The sequence below is a fragment of the Anopheles arabiensis genome, chromosome 3, assembly GCF_016920715.1.
Source record: "Anopheles arabiensis isolate DONGOLA chromosome 3, AaraD3, whole genome shotgun sequence".
NCBI lineage: Eukaryota > Metazoa > Arthropoda > Insecta > Diptera > Culicidae > Anopheles > Anopheles arabiensis.
Window position 1 is genome coordinate 70,533,640 of NC_053518.1, and position 24,799 is coordinate 70,558,438.

At 45.6% G+C, this 24,799-nt stretch overlaps 1 protein-coding gene across 4 annotated transcripts in view; it reads right to left on the minus strand.

The window, feature by feature from the left end:
• LOC120902047 overlaps window positions 1-24,799 on the minus strand; it is a 61,062-nt gene that overhangs the window by 17,145 nt on the left and 19,118 nt on the right. For all 4 annotated transcript variants that reach the window (XM_040310522.1, XM_040310524.1, XM_040310521.1 and 1 more), the window contains 5 exons: window positions 4,487-6,049; window positions 3,365-3,591; window positions 2,918-3,071; window positions 2,388-2,657; window positions 983-1,273 (listed from right to left, as the gene is read on the minus strand). In XM_040310522.1, coding sequence (XP_040166456.1) covers window positions 983-1,273; window positions 2,388-2,657; window positions 2,918-3,071; window positions 3,365-3,591; window positions 4,487-6,049 — 2,505 coding nt within the window. The remainder of the gene's footprint in view (window positions 1-982; window positions 1,274-2,387; window positions 2,658-2,917; window positions 3,072-3,364; window positions 3,592-4,486; window positions 6,050-24,799) is intronic.

Sequence of the window (24,799 nt, forward strand, 5' to 3'; positions counted from 1 at the left end):
ATTGCCCCGGTTGCAATAGTTCATTTCCGAGCACTCGAGAGCAAACTTTTGCGGAGAACGAGCCCGTTGGTAGGCGCGTTGCTCGGTTGAGTGCAAAGTTTGCCAGGTTGGCAATAGGCTTGGTAATACTATTTTTCTTTCATTACCATAAAAAGTGAGCTCAAAATCGGATCATTGCAAAGTTTTTGCTAGCTTTCTACCGGCTCAGCCGGCTTCGAATCGACCGTGGCTCTAGAATTGTGTGGCCTTGTCTAGACGCTTCGGGCGGCGGCCCTTAACGTAATGCCAACGTCAGTGTTCAGGGCGTGGGGTGCAACTTCTCCGCTCACAAGGGCTAAGCTCTTGAGTTGTAATTTTGATTCCATTTGCCCCGTTCTCTCTCGCTAGTTGGAATGGCATCGCGGCGTGCTGGATCAGTATGTAAATCATCTGACTTTCTTCCAGAGAGCAGGGATAGGATTTGGGAGCCTTGCAAAAGTTGAGTGTCGGAATCGACAAGCAATCTAGCAGCGATCCCCGGGGGGGTGGTTGCAGCCCACGTCTGGCTATGGCTTGATAGCTTCATGTCACATAATTTTTCGCTGCCTTTGCAAAGTCTTGTTTGCAGGAGATTCCTGCATACGTCTAGGGTGGCCAGCTCTAATGTAAACGAGGAGTGGGTGTAAGGCAAAACTTGTTCTTCTGCTCCTGTGAAACTGAGTAGCGAAATAGGAGGTGTTGGCCGCTGGCCCAAAAACTTGACTCGGGGCAGCAACTAGACGATTCGCATGCAAGTCAGTTTCTCCGGTGAGTTATCAAGGTGAGCGCATATGCAGCATGACTTTTCTCAGCAAAGAGGGAGAGCAAAAACAGTGTGTGAAAATGTGACTGACAATGTTACATGAAGCAGCGTAGGGTAGGGTAGGAGCACTGAAGGAAAACTTTTGAAGAACAATTTAATCTTCACAGGTTTTATTTTGGCCTGCACCAACGCATACCTTACCTTGCGGGCACTGCAATGTAACGGAGCCGCCGAGCTCGACTTCCATTTGGCCGCCGGCCTTGAAGGAGTTTGTTCCGGTCGGTACACTTCCGGGGAAGGGTGGTCCACCGGCAGCATGGCCCGCTCCGTTGGTGGGCGCGAACGAGGCGCCAGACGCGGACGATGCCGGAGAGGATGCTGCTGCTGATGAGGAGGAAGAGGAGGACGAAGAGGAGGAGGAGGAGGAGGAAGATGATGGAGCTAGGGAAAGATCCTGTTCGACAGGTTCCGACGTTACGTCGACTGGGTCGTCTGGGTTCAAGGGAAGTCGTTGAGTTTCGGGGGGAAATGAATGAGAAGAAAAATAAACAGCTTGATTAGAAAGCATCATTCCAGGAATGAAGGCGAATGGTTGTAACCCGTAACGGTAAATAGTCCCTGAGTGATGCTGTAGACCTAGAATTAATGTTATTTAAATGAGACTGGCTGTAACAAATCGTTGGAAAATGGGTTATCCAGATGCTAAACAGTGTGTTTCTCAGGATGTAAACAAAAATATAGCAATATTTTTTCACCTTTTCTGGAGAATTGATCAATTATTTTCAAGCTTTAATTACAGAGTTGAGGAAATGTGCAAACTTTCTCTGATAATTAATAATGTGCTCTCTGGAGCGCATCCACGCATCGGAGTCGGAGTCATCTGGAGACGTCCGGAGTCAGAGTCTTGTGGAGTCAGAGTAGTCTGGAGTCGGAGCTGTCTGAAGTCTGGAGTCGAAGTCGTTCGCAGTCAGAGTTATCTGGACTCGGAGTCTTCCAGAGTTAGAGTCGATCAGAATCGAAGTCATCTGAAGTCGAATTCGTTCGGAGTCAGCGTTGTTGAGAGTTGAAGTCGTCCGAACTGGTAATTCTCCAGAGTTGAAGTCCCCCAGAGTTGAATTCCTCCAGAGTTGGAGTCCTCCAGAGTTCAAGTCGACTGGAGTCGGAATTGTTCGGAGTCTGGAGTCGAAGTCGTCCGGAGTCAGAGTTGTCCGGAATTGAAGTAGCCCGAAATTGGAGTCCTTCAAAGTTGGAGTCCTCCAGAGTTTAAATCGGAGTCGGAGTCATCCGTAGTCGGAGTTGCCTGGAATCGGAATCAAACTAGAGTTGAAGTCGTTCTCATCCGTAGTTGAGGTCGTTCGGAGTCGGCATCGTCTGAAAGCCAATTGCGGTGTTCGTCTATCAATTTCCATCAACTTAATGGTCAACAATTGGAATTCATTTAATCACCTAACGCTACCAAGAAACTATCGAGCTTTCTAAAGCACCGACAATTCCTGGAAACTCTGCAAAACCCATTTCAAACGATAATTTAACGGTAATACCAGGAACTGCTTTCCGAAATCCCCTCCGCCACCTCCCTAAATGCTAAGATATGATGTATACTCACATCGCACGCTGAGATAATATCCGATGCTCGAGTACTGAAAGTTGAGATGCCTCGAGGTGCACTTGTACCAGCCGGAGTGTTCGCGCCGGATCGAGCTAAAGTTGAGAAAGCCGTCGCCCGTCTGCGGCACCGGCGGATCACCATCGTCCTTCTGCCACAGCGGCGTGCTCGGTGGGTTCGAATCGACATCACACTTGAGCGAAACAGCGATGCCTTCCCGCAGCGGATAGCCGAACCCGGGCGTGCGCGTGATGGCGAACGAGGGTGTGTCTAGGGAAACGGAGCCGAACAACGAAAGCGGGATTAGAAAAGTTAGCGAAAAATGTACGCCGAAATTTCTCCCGACACAAAAAAGGGGAGTCCTTTCAGTTCGTTTCGAAGGGAGGGAAATCATATTGCAAAACTAGAAGAGGAATCAAACAAACGGAACCGGGATTCACTGTGGGGCTCTTTTTTTCTGGTGTGCTTGCTCAGGAGGAGCCCAGGATCAGGGCCAGGGATTGATATGACTAATGAAAAATTCCACTCACACTGCACATCGAGCAGGATCGATGCGTTTTGGCGCACTTTCAGCGTCGGATGCTCCATGATGCAGAGGATGCGGGCGTTGTGGTGCACCCGGAAGACGGCGGGCAGGCGTGCCTCCGATACGGCGCCGGCATTGATCTTGTACGGTTCCTTGTCCTGTTGGGGTGGGAGAGCAAACAGCAAAAAAAAAAAAAAAAAAACACGACATGAGAGTTGATGATGAGTATCGTGCACACTGCACAACGCACATGCTGGCTGATACCAGGCCGATGTCACAACACGCAGCGTCGAAAGTGGACAAAAAATCAGTCCACTCGAGCACAGTTGAAACAGGCGCAAAGCATTGCGACAGTATGTTCGCTTTTTATGTGTGTGACAGCAAGGAAACTTTTTTTGTGGTGCTGCCTTTCCTTTCCTTTCTTCCTACTCAAACAACCGAGCTAACTAACCTTATCCTTCCTTATCTCCTGCAGCTCCAGCACGTCGTTCGATAGTTTCTGTGCGTGCCGGTCGATGCCGGGGCTGAGCAGCACCTCCCAGGTGAGGGTGGGCTTCGGGTTGCCGCCCTCGCTGACGCAGGCAAGCGTTAGCTCGGAGTTTTCCTTCACCGGGATGAACATGTTGCCCGCATCGAGCCGCCGCGAATCGATCAGCAAATATGGCTCCTTCGGTGGATCTGTGGAAAGGAATAGATGCGCGTGAGGTACCGGTTGGGAGGAATGTGAGTCGTGATTGAAATCTTTCAAAGCTGTACAACCAGAAAGCAGCTTTTCTTGCAACTTTTCGGGGCAAGGAAATGCAAGCGTGCGCGTTGTCTGCGAAGTATGTTCTTGCTGGAGCACGGGAAAACTGTGATTTATTTTTATCATTCTAGTGGTTCGATCCCGAACCCATCAGAGCTCTGCGTAGAGTGAAATGTTGCCAGCAGAAGAAGTCAAATGATGTGGAATGGAATTAGTTTTTTTTGTTGGCCCCACGGAGCGTACAGGCACACTGCCAAAGTGCTATCATTGCGAAATATGAAAACTTTGCACTTATCCGCGCAACCCGCAAAGCTGCTTAATCCAATTTCAAGGTCCCAGTCGTTCTCTGTGGATGAGATGGTAAAACCGTTCTTTTACACATACATACACACAGTAAAAAAGAGCAAAGAAACTGCACGTATCTGCAACAAGAGATTGATTTAGTTTCGAAACTGTTTGTTCTTCTGTTTCCGGTGCGATAAGACGGAGCAAGGCCGAAGCAAAAAGAGAAAAAAAACGGATCCTCCGTAGTTGGAGCAATGGAAAGGAAAATCAAAACTGAAAGAGTCTATGAAGCGCATTCGTCCAAAAAAGTGGCTCCGCTGCAATGGGGCGCCGAGCAAAGCAGTGAAGCTGTGAAACTTCATTTCCTTTCTACTCCTTCTTCTGGCCGTGGTGGAAGTGGCAGTACCAGTTTCCGGCGTGTTTCAATACGAATCAATCGAGCGCCCGTCCCGAGCGCCTGGACGAGCAAAGGGAAACTTTTGAGACGTTCGTTCGCTGTCGCTGGCAGCAGAAGAAGCTGGCAAAAAAAAAAAACAAACTCACCCAGCACGATCAGCTTGATTGGCCGGCCGTTGAAGAAGAAGCCGCGCGCATTCTCCGCCTCGCACTGCCACACGCCATCGTCCTCCAGCAGCACGTCGGCGATGGTGAGCGCACCGAACGATTCGCGCACAAACCGTACGTCGGCGGTTCGTGACTTCTTGTCGGCCGCGTGCACTATCTGGCCATCCTTGAGCCACACGCCGGTCGTAATGTCCGCGTCCACCTCGCAGTTCAGCCGGACCGTTTCGTGCTGGTCGGCGTACACCACCGCCACCACGCTGCCGTCCGCCAGCTGCTCCGAGTCGGCCGGGTCGCGCCCGATTGGCCGGAGCGGCAGCGCTAATGGTTCGTCCGGTGCGTTGCGGGCAACTTTTCCCATTCGGGCGCGCGCCACCGGCTCCACCGTCTCCGGCAGATCGGGCCCATTGAGAAAGATGATTTGTTCGTCAAAGTTTGGACCGGCAAAGATGGCACCGGTCGGGTCGAGCGTGAGGTCGGCGGTCCGGTTGCCCCGGCGGGTACGGCGGACCGGGGTAATGTAGACGCGGTCGTCAAGCAGAATGATATTGGCGACGCCACCGGATGGCACGGGGCGGGCTTGCTCCTGCTCTACGCCGTAATAATGGTGGCTGTCAGTTGTCACCGAAGAATGGGCTGGCGTTGTAATTGCTCGTTCCTGCGGAGGACCGCTAGCGAAGTGTGAAAGTGGATGCGTCGTTGTCTTCCCTGGGGATTGCGTCGATGGGAAACTTTGCCGACTTGATGCTGCTGGTGCTGCTGCTGCTGCTCCGGCGGGTACACTTTTGTGTGCGCCAGTTGCCGATGGATCTAATTTCGACGGTACCACCGCCGGTGGGTTTCTGCTAATTTGTTGATCTAAATTACTCGCCTTTAAACTATCGATCACAGCTGCCGGCGCGGTCGGGAGCGTTTGGCTTGGTGCGTTACTAGGGTCTTGCTGCTCGGTGCTGCTGTGCCTACTGTGATTTTGTGCATCAGCGGTTGCGGTACCATCATTAGCATTGACAGCAGTTGCACGAGCAGTAGGAATGTCTGCCGCCGTTTCATGGTGGGAGGAACCACTCCCATCCCGCACGTTGTTGGCGTTGGGAGAACGCGTGGAATAGTTTTCCGGTTGTAGTTCACTAGTGCTAGCAGATCTTCGGTAGCGCCAATGTCTGGAACGGTCGTCAACGGTGTAACCGTAGTGCTGGCGCTGTTCGAGTTGCTCTGAACCCCATGAAATCCGGCCCTCCTCCCGTGGCTCGTCGACGGTATGTAAAACGTTATCTAAATTGTTATAAGCTACATTGCTCTTAGGTCTACGGAATGCTGTAGTTGGGGTGTCTGGTGTCGCAGGGATGGATAATGGCGAGTCTTTCCGCTTTGCAGTTATTTTGGATGATGGCCTATCCGGACGAAGGGCGGTGTTGAGGAATTGACTACTATCTATGGTTCGGTGGTAAATAGGTTGCGGCCCTACCGTGGCCTGGTTGGGGTGTGTACTGTCGTCGCTGCTTTCGAACGTCCCGCGAGCGGGTGGTTGTTGGTTTGCCAAGGAACCTGGAAAGGATATTGAAAACAAAGAAAAGCTCATTAGTTTTGTTTGTTTACCTTTACTTGGTTGTCATACGTGTGGAGTTTTTTATTCGGTTTAGACAAATAACGCTTTATTTAGATTTCAGTTCACAACATGTTATTCGCTTCGCGGTCCGAATTCAACTCCTCGCGCTTAACCCGCGCTCCCGACTTTAAAGCTGCGCGTTCTCTCTCTCGCTACTCGTTGCTAGTTCGCTCTCGTTCTCCTGATCTCGCTACCGTTATTTCTCTCTCTCACTAGCACTAGCGCTTTTCCATTCTTACATTCGGCCGTCCTACCCTATCTTCAGCCCCTGAAGATTTTTCTTCTAATTCATTTTATTCGTTTTCCGATTCTGCTTCATCTTCCGAAAATACTTTGTCGTTACTGATGGCAAACGACCATAACTTCATGTTGTCGCAACTTGTTGTTGTTATGTTCGGTCCCTCGCAATTGGCTGCCCTTTTAACCTTGTATCGTCCGTTACGATTAATTTTAATAACTTCATACGGTCCCAAAAATTCGCTAGCAAGCTTTCTTCCGGCTACAAATTGTGTTCTTTTGATGGCTACCAAATCTCCTACCACGTACGCATATTCCGGCTTTCGTGATAAATCATAATGTTTTTTATATACATTTTGCGCATTACAAATGTCATTCTTCGCTCCTTTTCGCATTTCCTGCCGTTCACAATCAAAACGATCATACGCTTCCTCCTCCAGTAACCGCGACAAGTCTTCCACCTCCGACGTCCTCATCTTTGTCCCGAACATCAACTCGAATGGCGACTTTCCAGCTGCTACGTGAATATGAGAGTTAATCGCTCGCTGCACAGAAGGCACCACCTTGAACCACTTTCCAGGATCTTCCGATGACAACTTCGTCAAAACCGATAACATGGTGCGGTTCACTCTCTCCGCTTGACCGTTGCCCCTCGGCACTCCTGTTGTACAAACGACGTGCTGTATACCATGGCGATTAGCGTACTCACCAAATGCGTTGGCTGTGAAAGCTGAGCCCCTGTCAGTTACGATACGAGCCGGATAGCCAAAAATTGTCGACCAGCATTCCAGCTTCCTCAACGTTTCCTCCGCTCCAGTCGTTTTTGTCGGGTACAACCAGACGAACTTGGAAAAACCATCCACTACAGTCAAAACATATTTGTACTGCTTTCCCGTAGCGTCCATCGGCCCTACATGATCGAGGTGAAGGGTTTGCAGTGGCTGATCTCCCTTGTCAATGGGGTGCAGGAACCCTTCCTTTCGTCCTAACTTCTTATTGTGGATGATACACTTCACACAGCTGTTGAGAATCAGTTTCACTTTTCGCTCTAAATGCGGTATAAAATACCGTTGTTTTATGGCGTGCATGGTTTTGCATAGTCCAAAATGACCCTCACTATGAATGTCCGAAATTATTTGTTTTTCCATATCACGCGGAATCACTAAAAGGTCTTGTCCTTCGACACACTTGTATAAAAGTTCTCCTTTCATCTTGTAATCTTCGTACGGTCTGGTGTTAAGAATTTCAACTATCGCCTTTATCGAATCGTCCCTTTGTTGATTTCTTTTAACACGAGCCGTCACTTCACATGTCACCATCATTGTTAACTGTGGATATCGACTGAGACAATCGACGTGTTTCAATCGGTCTCCGGCACGATGTTCCACCTCAAAACTAAACTCCTCCAAGCAAATAACCCACTGCACCACCTCTCGCGGAACGTCTGCTTTCTTCAATGTTTGTTTGAATGCATTACAGTCGGTCACAAGCTTGAACTTTATCCCCAGGAGATAATGCCTGAATTTTTTCAACGCAAGATAAATAGCCTTTGCTTCCAACACATAGCTGTGATGTTTGGCCTCTGCATCGGTTGCCTTCTTGCTCCAAAAATATACGGGATGCAGCTCTCCATCAAACCATTGTAACATTGTTGCCCCAAACCCTTTGATGGAAGCATCCGTGTGCACTTCTGTTTTAGCATTTCGATCGTATATTTTGAGCACCGGTTCTTTCACTAACGCTCTTTTCAAATCATTAAAGGCTTCGATCTCTATACTACCCATTTTAAAATCTACCTCCTTCCGCAACAAGTCAGTAAGAGGCTTGGCCATAATAGAATATCCTTTTATAAATTTCCTAAAAAATCCCGTCAAACCCAAAAACGCTTGCACCGCTCTTATGTTTTTCGGTATAGGGAAATTTTTCACCGCACTAACTTTTTCTTGTCCAGGCCAAATCGATCCGTTTTCAATATGATGTCCCAAAAACTCAATCGATGTTTGAAGGAAACGACACTTTTTCCACTTTATTTTTAATCCATTTTGGGCTGCTACTTCAAACACTTTCCCCATTTTTTCTAAACACTCCTCAGCCGTACTACCACAAACCACAATATCGTCCATGTAAATATGCAACACATTCTCTCTTAACAAATTTTGAAAAACATAATTCACAAACCTTATGAACACCGCTGGCGAGTTGCATAGTCCAAATGGCACACGATTAAATTCAAATAATCCCGATTTTGTAACGAATGCGGTATACTTGCGGCTAGCTTCTTCTATCGGCACATGAAAAAACCCGTTTTCCAAATCCATAACAGTAAACACTTTTGCACTCTGAAGCTGCTCCAAAACTTCTTCTAACAATGGAACTGGAAACCCATCCTTTAGAACCATTGTATTCAGTTTCCGAAAGTCGATACAAATCCGACTAGTGCCGTCTTTCTTCTTCACTACCACAACGCGACTTGCAAAGTCTGACGTCGATGGACGAACAATTCCCTTCCTCAACCATTCCCCTACATGGTTTTCGACTGCTTCTTCCTCCGTTAAAGGCAAGCGACGGGGCGTATGCCGAAAAGGTGACGCGTTTTCTTCCAACACTATCTTCATTTGTATGGGACAATTGTCTTCGTAATTATCCACCACTGAAGCTTCGTATTGACTTTTCAACGCTTGTACCTTGTCTCGAAACTTCTCCGGCACTTCCAGTTCTTGGATTTGTTCACAATCAATCTTATACACAGCATTTTCGTGATCGCTACCCGATTCCTCATTGTCACTTTTTTTCTTAAAAATCTGCACTCCATCGTTGGTTATAGCGTAACGAACACTTCGAAGAAAATTCATGCCTACCAGCATTGGAACCTTCATCGAATTTGGAGAGACCACCAGCAAACCGATTTCGTATTCAACTTCATCGATGCCAATGTTTGTTACCAATTCGCCTATCGGCTTTTGTATGATTCCACCAAAACCACGCAATTGTTGTATGGATTGTTCCATCCTTTGTTGTACACACCCTAAATCTTGCAATGTGTCTTGACGGACAATCGACACTTCGCTGCCTGTGTCAATAACCGCTTTTATATTTTTTCCCCCCAACTGGACCATTTTTGTCGGTAGCTCAGCTTGGACATGGTTTATCAGGTTTGCACTTGTACCCGTTTGTTGTTTATTCCTTTGTCCACACTGATTCGCACGATGCCCAAACTCGTTGCACTGAAAACACCGTGGTCCTCTTCTTTGTTCTGGACAATTCCGTACCATATGTCCCATCACACCACAATTAAGACAACGTGCTTTTGTTGCATTTTTCACAGGAATTGTGTCTTGAACCGGCAAACTTTTGTTCTCTTTCTGCCCCGCGCGCTCGTGCCATGCAGATCTAACCGCACGTGTTTGTTTCTGCGCTGCACGCTCTTGCCAGGCAATTTTTTCTTTCAACTCTCTCACCGTGCGCGCTTCGTACAATGCCGCGCGTTGCGCTTCGCTCTCCGCGATACCATCAACAATGTACTCACACACACTTTCTTCGTCAAGGTCAATCTGTTTGGCAATTCGCTGCATAGAGTAAATGAAATCCAAAGCAGATTCCCCTTTTTTTCGTCGTCGTGATGCAAGTTGACGATGAATGTCCATCGGACGCACTTTTTCTCCAAATTCTGCTACTAGCGCCTTGCGAAGAGCCCCGAACGATGAGACCCCACGCATCGTTAGCAAAAAACTTCTCGCTGTGCCCACCAACTTTTTTCGACACATCACATATTTTTGCTCATCTGACCATCCCGCCATGGTCGCAACATCCTCAAAATCGGTCAGCCACGCAGCAAAATTCACCGAGCCATCTGCACAAAACGCCTCAATTCCCTCTTCCACGTCCCTAAAGGAGTAGGGCTGCTGCACTATGCTCGGCTCCACTTTAGCTGCTGCACTGCTAGCTGCCGCTTCAGATTTTTCATCCATGTCATGAAATTGATCCATTGTGGAATCATCCGCGCTGGACATTTCTTCACTTTCCACTAGTGATCTTGCCATTTCTTCTTTGGTTCCCGTTGAGGGCAACCCTTTTTGCTGGCACCTTTTCGCTAGGCCAGTCTTCGTGAATTCTTCACACAGATCAAGAATGCGCTGCTCCAGCTCATTCATTTTTGATCAGTCAACTTTTTTGGCGAAAATCAATCGGTCACAGGAACGAACACTTTCCTTCACTTTGACTGACTTTCACTCCACAGAAATTTGAGTCTGACTCTGATCACCTCAAATCAATTAGTCACGGGATCACTTTTCCCTCACTTCAATTGATTTTCTTAGATCAATCTACTCAACGTTCTAATCACTCTTGTTCATTCCACAAGCTACACGTAAAACCACTGTTTTCTGGATTTTCATCCCACTTCTGACACCAAATGTGGAGTTTTTTATTCGGTTTAGACAAATAACGCTTTATTTAGATTTCAGTTCACAACATGTTATTCGCTTCGCGGTCCGAATTCAACTCCTCGCGCTTAACCCGCGCTCCCGACTTTAAAGCTGCGCGTTCTCTCTCTCGCTACTCGTTGCTAGTTCGCTCTCGTTCTCCTGATCTCGCTACCGTTATTTCTCTCTCTCACTAGCACTAGCGCTTTTCCATTCTTACATACGGTAGAGTCTAAATTATCTGTATTCGAAGTTTTAACAATTTTGCAGAAATATTGACGATTTCTGGAATTTCAAGAACTTTTTGGAGAAATTCTGGAGAACTCAGGAAATGTGAAGAATTGCGATAATTCCAGAATTGCGCTTCGATTTCTCCATCCAGTTGAAATGAGTGTCATCTCACCCTTATATTGAAATGTCACTCAATAGTTCCATAGTTGTGGCTTCTTCAATGTCCAGAGTTGAATGACAATTCAATCCATTGGCGATGAAAATAAGACATTAATCTTTATTTCATTCTTTGCTCAGATATTGAAAATATAGCTCGGATTGCATCTGCACCAAACGAATGATCTTCAGGGTTTCTTTGTTACTTACGGTACTAACCAAGCATTGTTAGTACTAAGCTCCAACGTTGAAAAAAGCGAAATCAATTTATAATAACAGCTTCTTTCATTGTGCTGCAAAATCAATGGAACACATTCACCTTGATGGGGTCAGTAAATGATAACAAAAAACCATAAATATTGCTACAAACACCCGGACCCCTCCCTCTTATACGTTATATGTGTGGACGACAATGCAAGTGTGGAATCACGGGTGTAAGATTTCGTTCCAATAGAAAGAAGGGGGGGGGAAAACCTCTTAATACCATTACCCAGGCTGCCCTATCACCTTCTACCTCATCCCAATGTGGTGCCAAGCGAGAGAGTGAAGATGTTAAATCTTTAATGTGCGCTGAGTGGCACTTGTGCCGCACATCATGACGGGGCGAGCTTCTTGGGAAAAAAACCATCGTCATTCGATAGCGCGCGGGCGCTCCAACTTCAAGCTTCATCACCTCGAAAACGGCGAATCAATTCAATGGCACGAGCAAAAAAAGAAAACTGGTGAAGAGATTTTTGCTTCATGCTGCTCCCGTTCGGCTGCCATCGAACATCATCATCTGGTTGGTGGTGCTGCTGGCGATAGCCCTCATCCTCGCTGGCACCTTGCTTATTTATTATTTCAAGGGTATGGTTGCTTTGCTTGCCTGAAGAAGCGACCGACATGGGTGTTGTGTGGGCCCTGGGAGGGACAGGGCCCGTTCAGTTTACACCTTGTTGGACGGCACGAACGTGTCGCGCGGCAGAGTGGATGTATACAATTTCAACGTGTCACTGAAGCAGATGAGTCGGTGTTTAGCAGAATTACACCGTGAGAGTGGGCGGCGTTGGAATCGTGTTTGGAGTATGTTATGGATCGATTTTCTTCGAGACATTCGTTGTTTTATTTTAATTCAATGTGTGAGGTGTTGAACTGGTGATGCTGATATGTAATTGATATGAATAATTTCCGATGTGACGAAGTTGAAGTTGAAGATTCCAGTGAAGCAGAGCTCAGTGAAAAGGGCAGTAATAAGGATTAAACGGTTTACTGAGAGAAGCCCTTCAGAACCATTCATCTTTGGTTTAAAAAGCCTCAGTTAAGAGAGTCTTCAATATCCTCAAGATTGTAATCTTTCCTAAACGTTCCCAGAATTAGGTTGCTCTCGACAACTTAAGCATCTTTTCCTATGACTAGGCTAGTTTAGAGCCCAGAGGAATTAATATTCTTTACAATCTATTCTACTTTTATAGATCCATATTGAGGCGATGAAATCTTTCATGCTAGTTAATTGGTGTAAAGGAAAAGATCCAATTAAATCTCCATTTCTCCGTCTCTAGGATATATGGGAGGTTCTGAAATATGTTCCCGCCTAGAGAGTAGAATGGATTTTGGTTTTTACAATCTTCCGGAGCATAAAATTCTTCGAAGAAAGAATCTTATTTTTACGAGAGGCATACTAATTTTAAGAAATGCACTTTCTGCACAACCAACACCGTAAAGTATGACGAAACATGAGCCAGAAGACAAAACCATTTCGATCGTAAGCAAAAAAAACCTTTGAAAGACGAAAAAAACCTTCCATTCTGTATAATAAAGCAATATTTTTCTGCAATGCATCCGCGGGCGTACGGCCGACACCGCCAAAACATCTGCGCGTAAACCTGTTCGGTGCGCAATATTCGGTACAAGTGTTTTGCTTCTCCCGCTCCTGGCACGCTGCGTTGATGTTGGAAGTTGCCCTGTTTGGCTGTTTGTGTGGCGCACGGTGTGAATACGATCCCATAAAACGTTCATACCACCGGGGTGCTTCCTTTCTGGCGCGCGAGAGGGTATGACCTGCGTCGTTCCGATTTTGCACGGCAAACAATGCGCAATAAGTGGCGCGGGAAAGCCGCGGAAACGGTGGGAACAATAAGCAGTCCATTCCGCGTAAGTGTACGCAATAATGAAACGCGACACCGCAACGCGCACCACCAACAACCTGGAGCAGTACTGTGCCAGCTTTCTTTTTCCACCAGAACTGGGTGAAGGAAGAGAGAGAGTGAGAGAGCGAGAGCGTCCCTCTCGAAAGCAATTCCCAAGAGGTTGAAGCGCACACGGAGGACACACTTGGGAACGCACCGAAGGGGCCCAGCCGAACCAGTCACTCACTAAAAACGGATGACTCAGTTGACTTTTATCACGGCCCCTGATCATGGCCGTCGACAGTTTTGGTCCTGGCGGGCTAGCAAATTTCAGGTTTTCTTTGACTCGAGACGAGCGGGCGGGAAAGGTTCCAGAAGGTTTTACGACACCCGACGTTTGGGCCCGACGTCTTGGCGCTCCCTGACGCCCGGTGTCAGAGCGTCGTTGATTATTTTTATAGATTTGATGATCTAATTTTATGAGACGTTCAGTTGCACGCTCTTCTTTTTTTTTGACGAAGGGGGGTTCTTGTGTCCCTGAAGGCTCGTCGGTTCTGCATTGTCTTCTGGATGGGTTCTTTTTTTGTTTGTTGTCCTTCCATGTCGTTGGTCTCGTTGGGAGATATCTTATCGGGTGGATGGGTGAGTGTGTGTGCCCGCGACCCATCGTTTGATGTGGACTTGGTGAAACCGTTTCCCGAATGGCGGCTCGTTTGAGATTTCGACCACGTTTTGTGAGTAAAAGAGAAAGAGAGCAACAGAGCAAAGCGAATCTAACCGTATCCGTTTCGAAAGTTTCCTGCGCGAGAATCATTCTTGCCGGCGTTCTGCCGTGCGACGCGTTCCGATTTTTTTTGGCTCTTTTACGATCCCAACCGTCCGTTTTCATCCTTTTCATCACTCCTCTGTGTGGAAAAGTTGGTCGATGGGAAGCGTCAAACTTTCCGAAAATGGTCCGGGATGGTGTAGGTGCGTTGCTGAAGGTAAAGGCACCAAGGGATCCCTCGTTGGTGTGTGTGGGAGGGGTCGGGGTATTAGGAAAATCTTCCTACTTCTAGCTTCAGAGATTTTTACGATGGAACGTTTCGGTCCTACCTCGCCTCTATCCCTTTCGGTTTTGGGGTGTGGATGAGGCAGAATCGTGCACCGGGGATGGAAAGGAGATGGTGCTTAGTTGGGAGCGGTTTCCCATACACTCTGCCCTTATCGGCTCATTGGTTCTCCGCGGGTTTCGGACGGGAGGATTTTTTCATCCCTTAATCCCTTAATACTCATACGATCTTTCACCGAAGTGGGGCCGGAAAACTGCTGGCGTCGGCTTGTTTTTTTTGTGAGTGTGTGTGTGCTCTTGCTGTTGCAGCTTTGCTTTTGTTTGAGTGGGGATCGCTTCGGTACTTCTAATAGCTTACCCCGGGCCTTGTGGGGCATAGTAAATGGGAAGAAGAAACCCTTCAGTGAAGGCGCTTTGTTTTGCTTGTTTTTGCATGATGGAGGAAATTTTATGCGAAACAGTAAGCCCGGCCGGGTCTCAAAGGGAAGCCCCCCCCCCCCCCCCCCTCTGAGCGGAGACATGATAGTCCGGAACGGGGACTAGTTAACGTTTTTGTCTACTTTGCTGCGGAGGGCCCAGGCGGTGTGACCGATCAAGCAAACAGCACAACACTCCACATTGTAGCACAAGTGAATGAATTGATTCGAAAAGTTATCGCCAAACAAAATGGTGCCAAATAAACATGCTCGATAAAACTTCAAACGCTACAAAAGCGAAGGAAATTGTGCTGAATGTGTGATTTTTTTTTGTGCTCCTTAATTGGAGTGCTTCTGAGGCGGGTTTCCTTAAACTTTTTAAAATAAATACATTTGTTTAAGGCTTGCTTCTTGCGCCGAGCTTGAATAAATACAATCAGCACAATGTGTTGTTAGCACACAAAAACCGGCACAAAAGTATCATCTTCTGAAATTTGCAAAAAAAAGAACAAACGCTCAGTATCGATTGAGCAGCCAAACGCATCCGAAGCGGTTTCCGAATGAGCCGGGAAAATGGATAACGTCGAATGTGTTGTACCGCGCTACTGCTCGCGAGACTGCTTTGCCCGCCCGAACGTGCTTGCGCATGTAAAATCACGAATTTTCTGGCTGATTTGATTTATTTGGCACACTTTTGGAGAAAAATTGTTGCCATAAATATAAATAGGATGGTGTTTCTATGGTCCCTGCCAGTGTGTTCTCATGTGTTTGCGTCAGACATACAGCAATGGTGGAATGGGAATTTTACGGAAGTTTTGCGCGAGTGCGTGTTTGACGTTGCCAAGTGGAAATGATAAAAGTCGCTTTTTGTCACTGTTAGCTCAACATGAGCCTGCAAAAGACGATTGGAAAGCGAACGACTAAAATGAAATGTTTGTACAGTAAGGAAGGATTGGTTTTGTGAACTGCAATAGCATGAAAAACCGACGTTTAAATGCATGAAGAATCTTTTAAGTCTTTCGTCTTTGCGTGTCCTAAACAAGAAAAATCATGCATCCCAACACGAGGCGAAGGAAGTTTATTACACAAGGCATCCGATCAAACAAACGTTCAGCGAGCTATTAAATGTTCTATGTCTTCATAGACGACGCAGAAATACACTACACTACCCTTCTTGGCGTCATTAATCTTCACCACCACCACGTGCTTTGCTTGTGTACCGCACACGCACACACCCATCGCTTTGCTTTGGTCGCAAAAACTTGCCCCCAAAAACAAAACCCACCCTGAGGAAAAAAGGAACGCATCGTCTTCGCTTCGTTCTCTGAGTGGCGATGAAGAAGTGCCGCTTTATGTATGTCGCTTCAAAGAAGAAGAAGCAGCCGACTCCTTGCATGTCATGTATGGCACTTGGGCATTATGTGTGCCTGCTTTTTTTGCCTGCTCTCCTTCTCTCGCTTCACGTGTTCCACTTCGACTAATCAGCAAAACAGAGCTCGGGTGCTTTGGTAGCAGAAAATTATACGCGTTTATAAATCTCCCATCTTGTGTGTGTGCCTGTACGTATGTGTGTAGTGTTCCATACAAATGGAGAAGAAAAACTGGTTTTGTAGGATATACAATCTATCAAACTAGGAACGGAACAGAAAAAAGAATGGGCGGGTACAGTAAACGATTCATTTTGTATTGTGCGCCCCAAAACATACTCCCTCATCCCTCATTCGTACGACAGCAACGCTTGGGCAGTGGGCGCCAGTTGGCAGGCAGTGGCAGGCCGTGTTTTGTGTACGCGAAGGCGGAATTGGACAACATTTTGCTGCTTAAGCTGCCAGAAAAGCGGAATACAATTAGTAATATTTTTACACAGTTATGGGTGCGGCCATAAGTTTGGTTGAAGATCCCGCTGCAGCCCTCATTTTAACCAACCGATCGGGGGCAGCCGGTCCATCTGCTTCGGCGAAAAAAAGAAGTTTACCAGAGGGCCACCCAAAGTCAAGGGTAAAGGCGTACCAGCGAGCCAAAAGCGTAATGAAAATTAATGGTTTCTTCTACATTGAGCCACATTTCGTTCGAGTCCGTTAGCCGTTATCGGTCGGTAGCTTTTGTGTGCCGACTGCGAAAGTGTGTCTGTGCGTGTGTGTGTGTGTGTGTGTCTGTTTGAAGCCAATAAAGCCTCACCAAATGGTACGGGTTGGGCTGTGGCTGGGAAAATGCTAGGGGAAACGGTTCCGGTTGACCCATTGGCCAGCATGATGTTTTTTTTCTTTGTGTGCCTCCCTTGGTTGGTTTTATTTTTATGACCATCATCGTGTGCCACAGAATCTCGTCGTCTCGTGAATGCTGCCACAGTGTGCTGCACCCTACCTACCCCGTGGCGTTGCCCATCGCTGCCCAACGAATGATGATAGCACGGCCAAACGTTTGCTTTAGTAGCCATAAAACTAGGTTTCATGGGCTAGAAGGAGGACGATGGGAGGACAGTGCTGGACAGCAGTGTTTTGAAGCCACGACTAACTGGCTGGCAGGAGTCATAGTCTGTAAACGGCATGTTTATACGTGACTTGACACCCAAATCGCAGCCAAGGAAGACGCTACCGATGGTAGACAATTTTTAGAGAAGGAGTTTGTGTGAGTTTTGTTCTGGGAGTTTCTTTTTGTTTGCTTTTTGTGTGGAGTTGTTTTGTGTAATGTGTTTCGGAAGCTAGAACACTGTTCGAGAATGGCTTTTTAGAAGAAACGGGAAGCTTTTTTCATGAGCCACCAGGCGTCTCCATGCACTGTTGGTATGAAGTACTGGGCGTCTCCATAATTTTAGTTGGTGTTGGAATAGAATGAGAATAGAGCAACAAAAACTTAATGATTTATGAAACAATGTGAATGAAACTATTTTTCTGTTCCATTATTTATATACATGCAGGTTAAAAAATTTGAAAAAGCTAAAAATCGAAAGATTACCGGAAGTTTAGTTCCGAGTGTCAAAAACCAGATGAGTCTCATTGATTGAAACTCTTTAAAGAAGTGCTTGCGGTGCTAAATCTTTTAGCCCTGTCAGCTATTTAAAGTCAAATAGATATGAAGTGAAACGAAGCGGAATACCCAGGCTGACACATATACATACACACAAACGACAAGGCAGTGTAGCCGATCACACAGCAAATAATCTCGTCTTTCCATCGCCATGCGCCTTTGGCGAAAGTGAACACCAATCGGCAAACGTGCCCGTCCAAGCTTGCTCGCCGAGGTGATAATGAAATTTTATTCTGCTCACTTTTCCAATTATCGGTAAAGGGAAACGCGATCGAAGTACGTTCTTGGATTGGTTTTTTGCTTCTCCCTTCCCTTCCCGGTATTCAGTGTTGCCTTTTGCGTCAAGCCGTGAACGCAAGACGGCTGTGCTGCTGTGTACCAAATGTGTTCTGGGGTTTTTTTCCTTCTAACAAAGCAGCAGCAGCAGCAGCACAAAGCGCATATCACTGGGGGTGGGTAGGTGGAGCGGTCGGTTGGAAGGAGCAATCGAAGAGGAACCAGACTGTATGAATCGAAGCGGAAACCTTGTCATAACCGGACAGCGAAACGTGGCCGGAATCCGGTGACATACTTTAGCCAGTCGCATCGGACTCCGGGCACTCCGGTGACGATGAAATAAAGGTTGCTTTTGCCTCGCTTGCCCGGTCGATGGGAGGAGGTGGAAAGGCGCCGGGTTGTGGAATGGTACGCCCCGCACAGAAGCAAACCGTGACATGATGGATAATAAGTGTCCGAACGAACGGAGTCGGATGGCAATGGATTGATCATTCTACCGTCATCGTCAGAAGAAATCTAAAAGGAAGCACTTCCGGTCAGCGTTGGCGGCAACAAAAAAAAAAAAAAAAAAAAAGGGAGGTGGAAAGCGGGCAGTAAAACGCAGAGATTGAGAGGAAGAATTGGAATCCAATCCGTAAGTGTGTAAGGTTTTCCGCACCGTTGGATACGTGACGAATGTGACGAGCTGGGTACGGGAAATGTGGTTTGGAAGGTTTGGAAGGGGCGGTAAAATATCAGCGTCTGTGATCTGGTTTATTGTTCTGTTTCTGCTGTTTAAGTAGGTCAACCCGGAAGCTTTGTTGAAAGTGGTGGAATCTATTTTGTTTTACTGTTTTTTCTCTGTCTTTTAATGTTTAATGTTCATGGTGAAATTTTTATGTTTGCTTTTTTAATTGTTCCTTGTCATAGTTCCTATTTTATATCAAAATTGTACAGAGATTTGAGACTTGTAGACACATAATTCTTTAAAATAAGCCGAATATTTTGAGTTTATCGAAGAAATAATTCCGCTTCATTAGGATGAATCTATCTGATTTGAGGTTTATTAGCATAAAATTGAAACATCAATTGAAAATCTTTGAATTTCTATTCCTCCACCGTATCGCTAGGCCTTATCGATGAACCATCCGATTGCTTGTTCGTTAGCTGGAACTAAAACACTGCCTGAAAACACTGAATAGATGCTTCAGTTTGGTATTGCATTTTCATGGAAAAAGAATGCGCAGGCAACGTTATATTTGCGCTGAATACCAAAATGACCGACCAGAAATCCAATACAATCATCGGCTGTGCTGGCAGACAAGCCGGACTTCCCAGTAACCCTTTGTTTTATTTTCTCATTTTTCATTGCCATTAAAACTCATCCACAATTTTATTCGCTTTACGTTTCGTTCGATTGATGGACGAAATGTGGCCTGGGCCTATCAATCCAAACGTTACCGGACCCTGGTGGGCCGGCAGCAATTGGGTGAAATCTATCAGCTATTAGCTCGCACTTTTTCCTCCCCTTGGTTCCCATGCACAAACTGCGGCTCGCGAGCTAGAGTGTTGGCATTTGATCATTTGATGTATATGCTTCACTCGCCGCATCTCTTCGCGCGGTGCGCTGCATGACAACTGCATCAGCACCGTGGGAGCATCGCTGAGTGATGGAAAGAAACGCATAAAGTCAGAAACAAACATGTGCCTGTGTGTGTGTGTGTGTGTGGCTACAGTCGTGTAAATTGCTTGTAGTTTGCAACGCTGAACATGAAATTCCCGCCGCTCGTTTTATGCTCCTGTGCTGCTTGATTGTTTTTGTTTTGTTTTTGCTCTGTCTGTTTCAGTTCACCATTTGCCACAGCCGCACTTTGTTTTGCTCGGTAGCTTTCTATGTTGCAGCGAGCCATTTTTAGCCGCCACTTTCCCGCTTGTTATGTGGCCTGTTTTGTGGCAGCTCGAGATAGAAGTGGGAGAGTGAGTGTGTTGGATGGGAATGTTTTTTTTGTTTGACTTCACCATTACCACGCGCGCTTCGTTCGCGCCGTGCTTGCCGTGTTCAACATCCATGCTGTTAATGGTGCGATAGTTAGCTCGCAAGCAAGGGCAAAAAGCGAGCTGCTGAAGCAAAAGGAAACTAAAATGCAAAAAAGCAAAACACACGAGCGAAACTGTGCCATCGTTTTATGATGTCCATCGGTCAGACTGTTACGCTATGTTGCAAATGGGACGCCGGACGGACAGCCGGGAGCAAAAGGTCCGCCCGGAGCTTGCTGATGAATGGCAGCCAGATAGTGCCGCGCTTCACTCACACACACACACATAGCCACACACAGTCGTAGTGCTGCAAAGGTGCACAATATAGCGCAAGCTGAGTAGGGGATATGCGGCGGGAAAATAAAAATCCCTTTGAAGGCGAGTAAAAATTAAATGTGAACATTATATCATCAGTCTACATTCGCTCCACTGTACGCGCTCGGGCGCTCATCATTGTATGATGTGTGGAGGGCGTTAAAAACTTGGTTTCGTTTAAAAAAACACACGAGGTAAAAATTGCAATAGCACACTGCAAGAGGAGAAGAGTTATATTCATCAAATAATTACGGTCTGATAAATATGAACGAACGAGAGTTGCCGTTTTTTGAAGGTTGTTTCTTTTGTGGGCTAGAAAATGGGGTAAAACATATTATGAATAAAATATAACTGTTTTCCAGGAAGTTCTTTCACATCAAGTCGATCGATTTTGATGGCTGGGTGCTCACTGTTCTCGAGCCGTAACGTAATATTAATTGTAATATGCTGTATTTTGAATGTGTTCTATTGGTTATAAACATTAAATTAAACAAAACGAAATCAAACACGTTGAAAAAATCAATTAAAACAATAACTAAAGAGAACTTAATAAACAAAATATAATAAAATATGAAATAACACAACATAATCAAACAAATAAATAGGGTAAATGTACCAATAGTGGTGCAATTTGTAATGGTACAGATGTGTTTCAATGGATTTAAAGTGTCTGGAAGGACAATTTCTGAATATTTTAACCCATAGCATTTGAAATATGTTTTATCTTTGCAAACACAACCATTTTTACCATGAAACACGATAGATTTGTGAGAAAATACATATTTTTGTGACTGCTTCGTTGTACCTATAATGGTGGTATGGTTCCTATAGTCGTCATAATGTGTTTCTATAGTGCTGATAAACAAAGATACCTTCAAAACAGTGTGTAATATCAGTGAAACTTAGTTTCGAAGCTGTTTTCGCATGAATAGCAAGGATTGCTGCTATAATATTGATTCCTTCCGTAATTTGATCGTAAAAAATGTATTAATTTGATCGATGAAACTATTGACTATTGATCGATGCATCATACCTGTCGTCAACCCACACCCGGAAGAGTGTGCTTGATTTAAAGTCAATTTTTCATTTAACCATATCAGCGATTTTTGGTCTTTTTGGTAAATTACCTACATAAAACTCATTTCTATTGCTTATTTTAGTGAAAACAGTACGACATGTCAAACATATACTCAAAAAATAATCTAAAATGACCTGTTTATATTGATTTTATAACTATAACCACTATAAGAACATGCCTGTTTTGTTATTCCTATAATGGCACTATGGTTAAAAACACTTCAAAATGCATAAATATGGTCAAAAGGCAAATAATTTTGGTAAAACAATAATATTTCATAACAGTTATGTTGAAAAACTAGTAATTGCGTGGTTATGTGTTTATTTAGAACGTTAACAGAAATATGAGTTTCGTTATGAAATCCTAAGGATTTTGGAAAAATGTTGACACATTTCACAAAATAATGGATTTTTCTGTCATTAAGTAACGGAATGGCCCCATTAATATTTCAAACTTTTTGTAAAAGACTAAACAGCATTTCACACTAACATAAATAACATGATTAATTTCAATTCGCCGTATGGACCGCATTTTAGTGCAATACCACCACTGTTGGTACTAACACCACTACAGGTACATTTACCCTATGTGTTCAAAATGAATATTTAAACAAGAAAGTGCAAAACGAAATAAATGTTTTAAATAATAAGTTATAAATAGGCATGAATAATACTAAACTAATAAAGTGGTCTTCTTATTCTTATCGTTGTTCTAGAACAAATGACAAGCTTTAATGTTGCAAAGTTATACAAAAATCAACCTTCTTATAACGATTAAAACCAGCGCCGAAACGATTGAAATTAGAATCACTTTATTTATAGCAGCATTCTCTCCTTTCCATGTGCCCGCTGCCATAAAGTACGTTCTCGGATCATTTCATTAAATTTCGTACTAAAACCCCACGATAAGGCAATCATACATGCAGACCGGCACGGGGAAAAACACGCCGTGCATAGGCTTTCGCATCGCCGATACGATCGCTTCAATGTTGGTGGGTGCATATCAATTACGTCACGAGCATCCCGTGGGACGTGCAGTGCCAGTGGGGAAGTGGGGGAGAACTTTATGCGAAACGATAGTCCGATCTTTGAACCCACACCGGTCGGCAAAAAGGCCCACCGTGCACCGACCCAGTTATGAGATATGTTAATTAACACGTTCATCACACGCTCAGAAAAAGGGGAGAGAAGCAAGAGAAGAAAAAAAAAAGAAACTGCATCAAACCGTTCTGTCCGTCCGGCCAATGTGTGTGTGTGGTAGCGAGTCGCCAGATAGTGAAACTATAATTGCCGCCCTGCCAAACGGCTCCCGTGGCCAAACAGCCACGATTCACGTAGCATCATCAACATGCACCTAACCGAACCCGAGCAACGCCACAATGTCGGGGTAATAAACGTACAATCTAATGTGACTGTTATCAGCTTTACTCATAAAATATATTTTATGAATATTGTTATTAGCTTGCGGAGCGACGACCATACTCGTGTTTGTGTATCTGTGTGCGCCATACAAACTACCGGGCCTTTCGCATACAGCAGCCGACGGTTGGTCACGAAGCTTATCCTTTTTGTAGAACTCGTTGCCACGACCCGACACCTCTCCACGGCCTGCGATGAAAAGCTCCAACACCGCTACCAGGTTTGGGTGTGTGGTGTGTGTGGGACAAGTGTGAGTTTGATAAACTGGAAACCTTTTCTTCCTTTCAGAAAAGTTCTAGCCCGTCGTTAGAGAGCCTGTGCGGGCCGACGACCGACAGCGGGAACCGATTTGTTAACCAGCTAAAAGCGATGGATTCTTTTCCAGGCGTGCACACGTTGCTTGCGCATGGGGTTGCTGCTGCATCGTTAAAGGCGTGTGGGCCTGGCCTTTGCTTACACGGTTCCTCTTTTTGTTTGGTAGTAGTCACCGTTTGCCTGTACTCTCTACCTACTAGCGTTACTCTTTCGTTCTGATCTTATCGTGTAAAGGTTGGCGAAGAGTGAAGATGCAAGTGAGCGCGCAGAAGGATGCGTTGTGGGAGTTTTGTTTTGCTGCCATCAGTATTGCACGGTGTTTGCAAATCACTTTCATCATCCTGCGCGAGAGTCATCATAAGAAAAAAACAATGTTGTGGAAGGTTCAACACTCGAGCATAAAAATAATTTGAGCGAGTGAAATAAACTTCAAACTGAGGTTTCATGCTAGTTGCTATGGATGTAGTAAAGTTTGTTGCAAAAGCTTTAAGACAATGTGGTTTGAAACACATTACAAAGCACAGGCTGCAATCTTGACGAGCTTCTGATGCAGTTGTTATGCAGCAACAGTCTAGACGAAACCTTATAATGGCGCCAACTCCAACGAACGCCTCAGGCAAAGTGCCTTATTGATCGATGAATGACCTTGTCCGTCCTGCCGAGCGGTTTAATACGTTACATTCGATGGACATCTTGTTTTCGTTTAATCATGATTGTTTTTCTTGGAATAACTCAGTGCCAATGTCCCGCCGGAAGCAATAAAAAACTAAACCACTAATAAATGGTAAACATGCCGGATACTAGGAATCGTTCAGTAGAACAACAGCATCAACCAATCGATGTAAGTGTTGTAATCATAATGCTACTTTGTTACCTGTTTTGATAGGTGAGTTGTTTTTTTATGAACTACTACTATTTGAATTCGGCAGAAGTTTATTTGTCAAAGCTTCAGATAATCAAGTGGAAGCAAAAAAAACCCGGATTACTTAATGCCCATATCAAACGCTTGCCGGTATGGATTGCCTCAAATCGGCTCATGTAGATAGTAATCGGATAAATTGCACAAAATCCTAACACATTATGGTCGCGCGTGCACCACCACCGCCGCCCCCAACCGTACCACCAGCTGGAAAAGGGAGAATCGGTATGGGACAGCAGACAGACTCCAATGTCTATCTGCTCCGGGATTTTCTGATGCAATCAGACTCGCTTTTAATCGCCTGATTTATGCACATCGGCACAGAGGCTCGGTTTGCGAAGATATTACGGCTTGTAGCGAACGTAGCAGCGTGTGTTCGCTTATCGATGTGATTAGCCTAAGGGTTAAGCGGACCGTACCGTGCCGTGGGTTGGTGAAATGGGGGGAGGGGAGGGGGGGGCTTTGGTTGTGCATTCCAGCGTCCGGATACTTTGTCGGTCGACAAATACCGACCGAATGTGTTTTGGTTGGGTTGGGAGGGAGATGTAAGGGCGCAGAACTTGGGATCTAAATCAGCTTGCGAACAGCACATTTGACAGGTATTATGGCGTTGTGCAGTTCCATCGTGAGTGACTATCCTTTTGCGGAATGGCAACTCGTCGTGGAATCTGGTTCGTCCCTTGGAGGCAGAAACTAATCACTCTCAAT